At 39.5% G+C, this 12,288-nt stretch overlaps 2 protein-coding genes across 2 annotated transcripts in view; both read right to left on the bottom strand.

Annotated features, from left to right (window-relative positions):
- Positions 1-5,361, bottom strand: part of LOC107733304 (serine/threonine-protein phosphatase 2A 56 kDa regulatory subunit alpha isoform-like) — a 32,237-nt gene extending 26,876 nt beyond the window's left edge. The window contains exon 1 of the mRNA XM_016544874.1: positions 4,736-5,361. Coding sequence (XP_016400360.1) covers positions 4,736-4,892 — 157 coding nt within the window. The 5' untranslated portion in view covers positions 4,893-5,361. The remainder of the gene's footprint in view (positions 1-4,735) is intronic.
- Positions 5,362-5,506: 145 nt separating this feature from the next.
- Positions 5,507-11,804, bottom strand: dtl (denticleless E3 ubiquitin protein ligase homolog (Drosophila)). The gene is made up of 15 exons (XM_016544882.1): positions 11,678-11,804; positions 11,475-11,600; positions 11,292-11,384; positions 11,134-11,195; positions 10,745-10,865; positions 9,944-10,009; positions 9,755-9,855; positions 9,499-9,572; positions 9,265-9,368; positions 9,069-9,173; positions 8,858-8,970; positions 8,685-8,774; positions 8,471-8,609; positions 6,911-7,515; positions 5,507-6,762 (listed from the first exon to the last, which is right to left on the bottom strand). Exons 1-15 carry the CDS (start codon positions 11,730-11,732, stop codon positions 6,646-6,648), a joined length of 1,971 nt encoding a protein of 656 aa, XP_016400368.1. The 5' UTR covers positions 11,733-11,804; the 3' UTR covers positions 5,507-6,645.
- Between the last annotated feature and the right edge of the window lie 484 nt (positions 11,805-12,288).

Raw genomic sequence — 12,288 nt, 5'->3', positions numbered from 1 at the left:
AAATTCTGTCATTAATTGCTCACCCTCATGTCATTCCAAACCCGTAAGACCTTCGTTCATCTTTGCAACACAAATGAAGATATTTTTGATTAAATCTGAGAGCTTTCTGACCCTCCATAGACAGCAAGGTTCCTACCACGATCAAGGCACAAAAACGTAGTATAAGGACATCGTTAAAATGGTTCATGTGACATCAGGGGTTCAACTGTAATTTTACGAAGCTATGAGAATACATTTTGTGTGCAAAGTAAACAAAAATAACAACTTTATTCAATGATTTCTTCTCTCCTGGGAGAGTCTGCCGCCATTAACGAGAGTACCACGACGCATGCGTGTGTGTTCATTTGCCGGTAAACAAGGTGCAGCACATGCGGGGTCTACGTCAGCAGCACCACACGCATTCACCGTGGGTCAGACAGCTCTCGGATTTCATCAGAAATATCTTAATTTGTGTTCTGAAGATGAACGAAGGTCTTACGGGTTTGGAACGACATGAGGGTGAGTAATTAATGACAGAATTTTCCTTTTTGGGTGAACTATCTCTTTAAGTGTATCATAAAACATTGTTGACAAGATCTCATGACAGATGCAATTGGATACCACTGGAAATGCAAGTTTAGCATTTTATAAACAATGTTTGAACTGGAACGTGATAATTCAGTCTCAACCTGTTCTGCACGTTACTCTGTATTTCACTTTCATTCATTTCATTTCTTGTCATTTCCAGTCTTCCTGTGAAGAAATCCTGAACGAGGGTCAAAGGTTCAGATGAAGGGAACCTACGCTTCCAAGACTCATGTATGAACAACTTCGAGAATCCATGTACAATTTGAGGTTTCTTCAAATCTCAACATAGAACTTGGACTGAACATGCAGCAAAATAAAAAAAAAAGTAGTTTCCTCAAACTGGCACATGGCAAGAGATACTAAAAGCACACAAACACTTGGAGCCCTGCTCTTAATTTAGATTGTCTATGTAACGGAGGTCAGCGAGTAGGTGCTGTGGCGTTACATATAGTTCTCTTATGCCGGGTTCAGACTACACAATATTTTTGTCGGTCACGATAGTCACTGTCAGATTACACGATTTTGACTCCTAAAATCTTGTTGTGGCGTGGACAAGAGACATGTCAGACTACACGTTGCTTCCCGAACATTCATCGCGTGCCGTCTTTAACGACGCGCGTGATGTCATCGAGAAGGCGGAACTAGCGACTGACTTCCGAAAACAAGAGTGTAAACATTGCTGAAGCGCTTCCGCTATAGTTCGCCAGCATTTTTCTTTCTTTGTTCTGTCGTGGTAGTCCCTCGATGACACATCATACAGGCAGGAGTACTGTTGCCACAGCTCCACGAACCTTTCCTCCATCTCATAATTCCTGTCGTGAAGCATCGCAGACGCGGAATCGGTTGTCGTCCACTATGACACACTACACGTGCTGAAACGATGGAATCTTGCGTCCCGACGCCCATTGTCGTTTACAAATCCCCACGACACCCTACGTCAAGCAAATCGTGGCAAAATCGGGCTAAAATAGTGTAGTCTGAACCGGGCATTAGTTTCACATTGAAATGTCAGGCATGAGTTCATGAATCGTTGTTCTTTATTTTCAAATGCTGTACAAGAAAGTGTTTTTTTGCAGTACCATGTCAATTGTAGATGCAGATAATTTAGCATGAATTAGTGGTTAGTAATCTAACTTAAAGGGTTAGTGACACTTATTATGTGACAATTATTAACACTAATGTTTTCTCCTATAGGAAAATGGTGTCAACACTAGAACATTTCACTTGACTATTGACTATAAGTCTATAGAGGTTGTTATTAATGTCAGCCCTGTCTTTGTATTATTTTTTTCCCATGTATTTGAAAATGTTTTGAATCTTGACTGTTTCACAGTGAAGCTTATCTTTGTGACCACTATTTGGTGCAACACCAATATTGTACAAGTACCTGCTCATGTTTTCTTTTTTCTGCCTGTTGCTGTTTAAAACTAAAAAGTGTTCCACAATACAAGCATTTTCAATGGTGCTTTACACATTATTAAATTAATTGATGTCATAATATTTTTGTCTTCACCCGTTTAAGGCAAATAAAAGCTACAAGGGCACATGATGCATTTTCACTTCTTCTTCAGGTCACAGCTGACCTGAGACTCTTCTTTGAAGCTCCCTATGAAATAACAAGAGATAAAATACTGTCAAGTTCAACAGTATAATGAATAAATATTAACATCAAATCTGATACTTTAACCTGTTAACTTGCGTACCCGTATTTTAATCTCTTTAACCTATAGTTGCGCCGGCGCCAATGAAGTCATGCAGTTAACGCGCAAATTTAACAGAAAATGTCCTGGTAATTTTCTGCCAGTACATTATCAGTTTTTTTTACAGAATTTTTTTTTTTTACAGTGTGCTGTAAACTTCAATTCATTATGTTTTTCCACACGAAGAGCATTTAACAGTGAGAGAACAGTAGTGGAAGAGCTGGAGGGGTGCTAACACAACCCCACTGCTGCTCTATTAATGCACCTTATGTAACCCATCTGAATGCCAGTGTCCCTGTGTCTTTCCCAGACAACTTCTGCTTAGAGTCACTGCATTCACCACAAAATGGAGCCAAGTGACCATAAAAAACAAGCGAACATCAGAAACATTTTCATTGATTGCCTCACATTTATTTGTCCTCATGCACACAAGAGCCCCATAGGATGAGTCATTGAATTTGCTGAGGTTCCCATCAACACCCCGGGCGTGTGGTTGCCATGGCTACATGGCCCGTCCCTGGAGTCATAATGTCAGTATAACACAACTGTAAATGCATTTCCCAGCTATACTGAACACACGATACAAGTAAATGAGTTCTGAGTTCTAAATATATCTATTATTTATGGGCATTTTTTCTTTATGGAATAGCAAAGTACAGAATAACAGGAGAGTGTTGAGGGAAAGAGATAGGAATGTGATCGGGCATCTCATAAGGAATGCATAAAAAAAAGAAAAGAAAAAAAAAGGAATGCTTCGATTGTGACTGGAGGTTTTGTGAACCAGTTCAACCATTATTGTAAGAACTTTGTGCCCTTCGCATGAAAATGTAAATATTCATGTTCTTTGTTTTAGATCGGGGTCACCAAACTCGATCCTGGAGGGCCAGTGTCCTGCAGAGTTTAGCTCTAACTTGCCTCAAAACACCTGCCTGGAAGTTTCTAGTATACCTAGTTGGACCTTGATTAGCTGGTTCAGGTTTGTTTAATTGGGGTTGGAGCTAAACTCTGCAGGACACCGGCCCTCCAGGAGCAGGATTGGACACCCCTGTATAGAGCCACTGAGGATGGTATTTCCCAATAATATGATCATCTTGGTTCTCTTTGACATCTACTGTATGGACAAGAAATACAATGGAAGTCAATGGGAACCAAAACTGTTTGACAATCAACATTCTTTAAAAGAAAGAAATTCGTAAGGGTGAGTAAATGATAGAATTTCCATTTTTGGGGGGTGAACTATCCCTTTAAGTACACAGTCCTGTACCTTTGTCTTTTCATCAGATTTTTTTTTTTCCCCCTTCAACATTTGTATTATTGTCATGTTTTGGTTAATGACTTATAACACTTTAACTAAGACATTTTTAAAATCCCTATGGGAAAGATACTTCCGGAACCAAGCCCACTGGAAAAGTGTTTGACTCTATTGACAGGTTTACAGAATTGACAACCACGTGACTCCCAAAGGCACAAAACGAGGACAGGAAATGTGGGAAAACACAGGTTGGACCATGAAATAAAAGATGCTTCCCTTGATAAAACTCTGAGACATAATGTTGACACAATCACCCAAGCACACACACAGGACGAGTTCTCCAGCAGACAGTTAAGGGCCTGCTGTAAATACTTATCAAAGATGCAAATATATAACTTCAGCGCCTGATTACACTTATATAACAACTGAGGCATCATTTATTAGATTGCATTTGTTTTATTTATTACTTAATAGCATTCTGGGAACTCAGACGCCCGTGCTACCGCACTGCTGTCTAGGTAGGCAGCGCACTAGGATTGAGACGCAGCCACTGTTGCCAACTAATTGCTAAATTTGTTGCTAGGTGCTTTTGGAAGAAAAAGTTGCTAGGGTAGTCTAAAAAGTTGCTAAATTTAGCAACAAAATTGCTAAGTTGGCAACACTGGACGCAGCCTGTGAGGCTATTTCCAGCGCTTTATCTGCTTACCTTTGAGCTGCGGGAGCGCAGAGACCCCCGGAGCCGCAGGCCTGCTGCTGCTCGCCGCAAACTGAGACGAGCCCTGACAAATCCTCTGCCTCTGAGCCTTCCTCACCGATTTCCGCGTGAATCCATTGAGATGTGGGAAAACACAGGGTGGACGTGAAATAGAGATACTTCCCTTGACAAAGCTCTGAGACATAATGTTGACACAATCAGTGTTTACACAGTCTACACACACACAATCCATGAGTTTCCCAGCAGACAGTTATAGGCCTGCTGTAAATAATTCACTCGTGGCTTATCAAAGATGCACATATAGAACTCCAGAGCCAGATTACACTCATATAACAATTGAGGTGCCATTTATTTGAGTGTATTTGTTGTATTTATTACTTTATAGCATTCTGGGAACTCAGGCGCCCGAGCTACCCCAATGCTGTCTAGGTAAGCAGGGCACTAGGTTTATTAGACGCAGCCTGCGAGTCTATTTCCAGCGCTTTATCTTTATCCGCTTACCTTTGAGCTGCGGGAGCGCAGAGATCTCCGGAGCCGCAGGCCTGCTGCTGCTCGCCGCAAACTGAGACGAGCCCTGACAAATCCTCTGCCTCTGAGCCTTCCTCACCGATTTCCGCGTGAATCCATCCACTTTCTCGGACGCAGATATCGCCGACATTTCCAAAGCAGGTCGAGCCGCGTTTACAGTGACTGAATGTGCCCTAACGTTATATGTTTTCTAGTCTGACTGACGTCCCATTGACTGTGCTGTATATTAAACTCACAAGACCCCATCTAATGACACGCACTGTCAACCCACTCATGAAGGCTACATGTTCTCGAACAATCCACAGGTATCCTGCGATGAGAATTTGGGGACGGATGACTGTAAACACGTAGTTAATAGTAGGTTTGTATCATGCCGAAATGTTCAAACAAGCGCGCCTTATTAAACCGGTTACTCCACGTAACACAATTCAAACTCGGCCGACATACAGCGAGTCACAATCATCCAGTCGCTTGGAACAGGCTCCATGTATTGGCGACGCGAGGAAAGAGTTTAATGTGAATCCGCCCGGCCGCAAAAATCCTCGGATTCGCTGAACTTCATTCAGCTGCTGTTGCGCCTCACTGGGGTCTAAAAATAAATCCCCGTGGCGCGGCTGAGTGACAGAATATTCATCCAATGAGCGCTCGCGCAGACAGTAAGCTCCGCCCCCTGACCAATCAGATTCTTGTTTTAATTGTATTTCAAGAAATATACAAAGCCAGAGGTTCGGTATCCTTGAAATTTGTTGAACACAGGCAACAAATGTTCACAAACATTGAACCACTCAAATGAATAAATATACAAGAAAACGTGCACACGTAAGAACTAAATATCAACGAGAGCTCACAAAATAACAGCGCGCTTGAACATAGTTTGCGAGACTTGTAGCCTAGTCAACTGAACCAGGAACGGGTCATCAGTTTCTCAGCCCGTTCCAAACCTATATATGACCCAATTTCTTCTTTGGAACACAAAAACAGAGGATGTTAGCGATTGACAGCGCTAACTTGACTTGGGCTGTCATTTTACATAACTTTTCATCACAAAGAAGAAAAGCACATGGTTTTGAAATGGCAATTTTCATTTCTAGGTTAACAATTCAAATACACAGAATTGCATATTTGATTCAAAATGGGTTATTAGTTAAGACTGAACAACTCAAATCCAAAAGCAAAATAGTTTTAACCACCCATGCTAAACACCGGAGACAAAAAAAACACAAGCAAGACAAGAACAAGCAGGATCGAAACATGGAAGCTGGACTATCAGGTCGAGTCACATTCCAGACAAACTTTTAAGAAACAGCCCATGGCATGGAGTCAGTAAAAAGTGTTTAAATCATTTCGAAACTCACTGCATTATAGGTATTCAATAACTAAAAAGCACTGAGCTAACTGAAAATGGATTTGTCATGTAAAGTGCTGCTTTACAATCAATAAAGAACTCTGAAAATGTGACCGATGTTCATGGCCAGACAAGCTCAAAGGGCATTACAGATTTGGAAAGTCAAAAAAATATTAAAGTACAAACAGTATGCACATAAAATTCACCTAGAATTTGATATATATGCAATTGTTTTAAAATGCACATTGAATCGTGTACTAAACTCAAAACTATTTTCAATGCATCACAGAGAGACGTGGAAGCTTCAGAAAACCTGTAGAATTTAATTGTGGTGTCAAATGACTTCATCTTGTTTTGTAATGTTTACCAAAATGATCAATTTGACCCTTTTTGAAACTTATTTAAAAACAATTAGATTAATATATATACACATCACATACATAAATACATAAGCTTGGTCTCAAAAAACCAGACCTGAACTTAAACCACAGATGTGTGTCATTGATTTGACAGACACTAATCTCTCGCCACACAATGATTAGTCTTGGGTTCTTTTCACAAAGAAGCTAGAGATTTTTTTCATGGGTCTGGAGGGTGATGCTTTCTTGGTTGGTGGTGGAGAGACAACTCTCATGGGACATGGTGAGACTGCTGCCTTAAAAAGACAAAAAAAAAATACATAAAACTGATTTTAAAAAAGGAGTTACAAATTTAGAGAACACTTCAGAACAATAACAAAAGAATAATGGTGTAAAGTAAAAACCACAACACTGAAATATTACAATCATCATGCATCTACTCACTGAAGAGCTGTGTGTTCTTGCATCGTGCCGTTTGCTGCTTCTGCCGCCGTTGGGGCTTTTTGGTTGAGCTGATCCTTTAAATCTCTGGCTGATCACAGAAAGCCAATCAGTCCTCCTCGGAGAGCTGTTCTCTTTGCCAGTGCCAACCTGACGAGCTGAGCTGAGCTGAGCCTCTGTTTGCAAACTGAATAGGTCACCTTTCTCCTCTGGACAGTTCTGTGTGCTCACCGAACTCCTGCTCCTCTTTACGTCAGGATAAAATTCAGACACCCCGTAACTCTCCTCTCCCAAACCAGGTCTATCACCCGTTTCCAGTCGCCGCTTTGCTCGGCGTTCAGAGGAGGTGCCCTGGAGGACAGGTGTGAGCACCTTACGAAGAGGGGATGTACCGCGGTGACCGGGGGAACTACTGCGGCTGATCCACTGCTGGATGGACGAGGGCATTTTGGGGCTGCTGAGTTTGGCCGAAGGTGCAGATGTGTTTGATGGCAGGGGTAAATCAGCACCCGTAGGGGCACAAGCAGCAGGCTGGGGTGAAGCCAGAGAGACGGCCCTCTCTGAGCCAGGACTTTTGGCTGGAGTGACTTCAACAGGGCTGTAAGGGTCTGAGAAGACAAATGGTAGTCATACATAACAATTAAACAAAACAAAAAAAATCAAGAAATCAACTGTTTGAAATTATGAATTTATATTAAAAAAAAAAAGAACACACTATCAGTCAAAAGTTTGGAATAATTAAGATTTTGTAATATTTTTGAAGCAAGTCTTGTATGTTTACAAAGGCTGCATTTGATCAAAAATACATTACAACAGTAATAGTGAAATATTATATCTATATATATAAAAAAAAAAAAATTTTTTTAAAAAGTCTTCTGTCTTTCCAGTGATGCAAAGCTGAATTTTCAGTATCATTACTCAAATAATTCTAATATGCTGATTTGGTAAACAAGAAACGTTTTGAATTATTAATGTAGAAAATAGTTTTTACCGCTTAATATTTTCATGGAAAATGTGATAACACCAAAATTTAAATGGTAGTGTAAGTAAGATTTTAAGAAATTATTAATTTATTTGCATTAACATTCATAATTTTACAGAAAAACATCAATTTCAAATAAATGCTGTTCTTTTGAATTTGTTCGAAGAATACTTAAAGATCATGATTCACAAAAATATTAAGCAGCAAAAACTCTTCTCAACATAGACAATAATAACCATTATAAATATGAATAATAGATAATAATTGAGCACCAAATATTGCAATGATTTCTGACACTGAAGACTGGATTAATGATGCGGAAAATTCAGTTTTATACCAATCACAGGTTTAAATTAAAATAGAAAAGAGTTATTTTAAATTAATATTTTACAACATTACTATTTTTGCTGTATTTTTAATCAAATAAATGCAGCCTTGGTGAGAAACTCCTTTCAAAATCTTAAAAAAAAAAAAAAATCTTAATTATTCCAAACTTTTGACCAGTAGCTCTGAATCTGAAATAAAAAGTTTCATACACGTATACACCAAAAACAAAAAAAAAGACAAAAAGAGAGCCCTACCAGGTGTTCTAGTCGGTGACTGGATTTTACGAAGTGTCCAGCCTACGACGTTTGGATCTCGGTTCAATGAATTTTCTCCATCTGGTCTGCGGTTCAATCGCCAGATCCTAACAGTGTTGTCATCAGAGCAGGAAGCGATCTGTAAAAAGAGTGATGGATTTGACAATTTTCAAATTTAAAGATTTTTGCTGTTGTTGTATTTAAAAGTACCAACCTTGGTGAAATCGGTGGGGCACCAGGCCACTGATGTGACTTCCTGGCTATGGCCTTGAAGCATCATGGGAGCTCGTTTTGGGTCTGAAATCTGGAACAAAAGCAAAGAATGCAGATAGTGACCACAGATGTTCTCAGACAGGTTAGATCTCTAGTTTTCTAGGTTAGTCTTACCTTCCATATATAAGCATGATGATCACTCGAACCACTGGCCAGGAACTGGTCATCTGGGCTGACACTGGACTTCACATAAAATGAGGAGTTACTGTGACCACTGAAAACAGCAACTGTGAGAGAGAGGGGGAAAAAAAACAACAACAAAAAAAATTATACATTACATTAATGCATTAATTCAACAATAAAAAGAAACATATTTACAATTTACCTGGAGTTGTTTTCAAACCGCTGATGTTGAACATGTAGATATTGTCATCTGTGCAGTTGGAGAACAGTCTGGAGCCAGTGGAGTCCAGTGACAGACCAGAATAACCTACAGGGGAAAACATCACAGTGAGAACTAACACTAATTACTAATGCACATTACTATTGGTCTAACGACAGTGTGTGCGTGAGATGTGCACCTAGTTTGCGTGTGCAGGAGCCTGGGTAAGGATAGGCCTGTAGAGGGAGGGGGTTGGGGTGGTATGCAGTGTAGTTCTTCCGCAAATCCCACATTTTAATGATCCTATGAGGAGATATGGGAAAACTTTCTCTCAGGACATCAGCATTCATCAGGTTGAAAAGTGTGACAGAATGTGGTAACGGCATATATTATTTAGAAAAGATATCTGTACATCAATCCATTACGCACTCACCCATCTACTGCTCCTGAAGAGATGAGTTTGCTCTCGTCGCAGAACAAAACCACTGTCACACCCTGCTGGGAGTCCTAAAAAGAGAGAAAAATATCTGAATTAGTAAAAAAAGAACTTCCATAGTTTCTATTTTGTTTAATGAAAAAGCTAAATTCAAGGAGCATTCCTACAATATATCAAGGCTGTACCACACCGCGATATATCTTCCAAACAACTGGGAAATGAACGTTTCCTCAAAATGAAATGTTCGACTCACCACAGGGGGCGCCATCCCACGTCTCTTCTTTATTTGAGGTGTGTATTTTTCAGGTTTCATATGGGCACCCGTGATCTGTTTGACTTGCCTGTAGAAACCATCTGTGATGGATGAAAACATTTTAGTGAGTTTTAGAAATCATTTTGATGGCCATAAGTTTAAGATTTGGTGGGAAGAATAATAAAGAACCTTTTTTACTGCATCTTGTATCCCAAATCATTATGTTCCCATCTCTGCCTCCAGTGCTAAAAACAGCTGTATTGACAGAACAAACAGTTTAAAAACAGGCCACCAATACATTTTATTTAAAGGGGTCATATGATGCAATTTCATTTTTTCCTTTCTCACTTTAAACCGCATAAACACATTTCATTACACCAAATACACAAAATAATGTTCTTTTTAGCAACATCATATGACCCCTTTAATAAAAAAAAAAACACTGTACAAATACTGTAATACTTCTATTAAGCCTCATTTATTTATTTTTTGCAATTTAGTAATTTTAGTACTTCAACTTATTCAGTTAGTTGTCAAATCAATATTTGAATCTTCTTTCGAGGGTTTTTTTTTTTTCAGTTCACGTGTTTCCATCTAATATTTATATCAACTTATCAATTCAATTATATTGACGTAGCATCTTATTACAATGCAGTCTTAATTCAGTAGTCATGCAAATATTTATTTTGTAATTTTATTCCAAGTTTCTGTAAATATATGTCTTCATTGTTGGCAGTCGGATCAAGTATAGCATCAAGAAATATGTTTTTAAAAATGTTGATTAGATCTTGTTAATGTGTCACACGGGAAATGGAAGGAGAAATTGAGTGCATCACATTATCAGAGTATCAGTATACTGCACATAACAATAGTAAGCCACTCACGCATTTCATGCATAATATATACAGTATATATACTGCACATTAAGAGTAGTATCAGAGTATACTATTTTGACAATAGTTGTAAGCCTTATGTGATCAGTAGATTTACCTCTCTCTTGCTTGGAAAAAGCTACAGATTTAAGGCTGCACTGATGTCCTTTAAATGTTCCCAGCAGGTCACCAGTAACAACATCCCACAGACGGGCCGTTTGGTCACCAGACGCTGTTACCTGTAAATGAATATTTCCATTTAAAAAAAATAGAGCGTAGGTCTTCAGCCCTGCTCCTGGGGACCCACTTTCCTGCAGAACTCCAACCCTAATCAAACACACCTGAACCAACTAATCAAGGTCTCCAGGACCACTTGGAAAGTCATAGGCCAGGTGTTCGGATACAGGTTGGAAAGAAACTTTGCAGGACAGGGGGTCCCCAGGAGCAGGTTTGTAGACCTATGATATATAAGGGTATATCTAAATATAAGAACTGTGCAAAACTCACCAAGCTGTTTGCACCAGGAACCCAGGCAATATCAAAAACTGCATTATCGTGTGCCTGCCACTCTGCAAAACACAAGTTCAACATACATGAATTATTTTCACAGAAATAACAAGTATCCTACAAAAATCACTCTTGAACCTGGGTAAACATAAACTAACCTTTCAGGACAGAACTCTGTTTTTCTCCAGTATTGAAGATGGTCACAAACCCTTCTTCATTTGCAACAGCAAGGCTGTTCTGTTGGCCAGGGGCTGAACAACAAATAAAACACCACTAAGTATTAGGCTTTACGCGGTCTTGGGGTTCTAGGTTACTGAGTACATTTGAACTTAAATGAGTACCAGAGGAAAATGTGCATCCAAACGGCGGCACAGCAGCAGCTGAGGCTCCGTATGAAATGTGTTCATCCCATCGACAGCACTGGTATCCATCCAGCAGAGAGGACAGCGGATAGTCCCGACGCTGACCTGTTTATTAAAGGACTTCGCGTGAAAAAAAAGTCCAATAACATAGATTTCCATCAACATATCTAAATTGTACTCACCATTCCATCTTCTTTTTATAACTCCCCGATCAACAACATGGTGAAAAAGAGTCATAGCTCCTGCTGGATAGCGGTTTCATTCAGAAGTGGTCAGTTTCCCGCGAACAATGAAAAAGCGACGAAGACGAATTCCGCGCGAGATGGACGTTCGCTGTTCTGATTGGTCAATAACGTCAGAATACCGGAAGTGTTGAGCCGCAGAGAGTGGAATGGCTGCTGGTTTACAACTGCTTCTATGGAAACTATGTAGGCAGCGTAACACTAGAGGCACTCTGTGGCCCGGAAAGTCAGCTTTAACAGTATACCTTTTTTTTAATTTTTTTTATTAAACACTTGCTTAGGGAATACAAACGTGAAGAAGAAGAAGAAGCAGAAGAAAAAAACATATGCCAAGGAAAAGAGCCAGGGGTTCAAGGATGGCTAAACAATACAGCAATTAAAATTCAGGAGAGAGAGAGAGAGAGAGAGAGAGAGAGAGAGAGAGAGAAATAACAACAACAAAAAAACAATTAAATTAAAAATAAATAAATAACTAAACGGAAAAAAAATTAAACAGATCACATAACAATAAACATAACAATCTTCCCTACAAAACATAAAAATTATACAAA

Source organism: Sinocyclocheilus rhinocerous, unplaced genomic scaffold (genome assembly GCF_001515625.1).
Source record: "Sinocyclocheilus rhinocerous isolate Xijiao unplaced genomic scaffold, SAMN03320098_v1.1 scaffold3963, whole genome shotgun sequence".
NCBI classification, from domain to species: domain Eukaryota; kingdom Metazoa; phylum Chordata; class Actinopteri; order Cypriniformes; family Cyprinidae; genus Sinocyclocheilus; species Sinocyclocheilus rhinocerous.
Note: the sequence above shows the minus strand (reverse complement) of the source record. Positions and strands in the feature narration are given on the sequence as shown.

Excerpts from the sequence above, each read along its gene's own strand:
- dtl (XM_016544882.1), bottom strand. The coding sequence starts at position 11,732 with ATGACTCTTTTTCACCATGTTGTTGATCGGGGAGTTATAAAAAGAAGA. Across the intron at positions 9,174-9,264 it reads CTCCTGCACACGCAAACTAG|GTTATTCTGGTCTGTCACTG; the intron begins GTGCACATCTCA and ends TTTCCCCTGTAG. Across the intron at positions 8,610-8,684 it reads GCCCCACCGATTTCACCAAG|ATCGCTTCCTGCTCTGATGA; the intron begins GTTGGTACTTTT and ends CTCTTTTTACAG.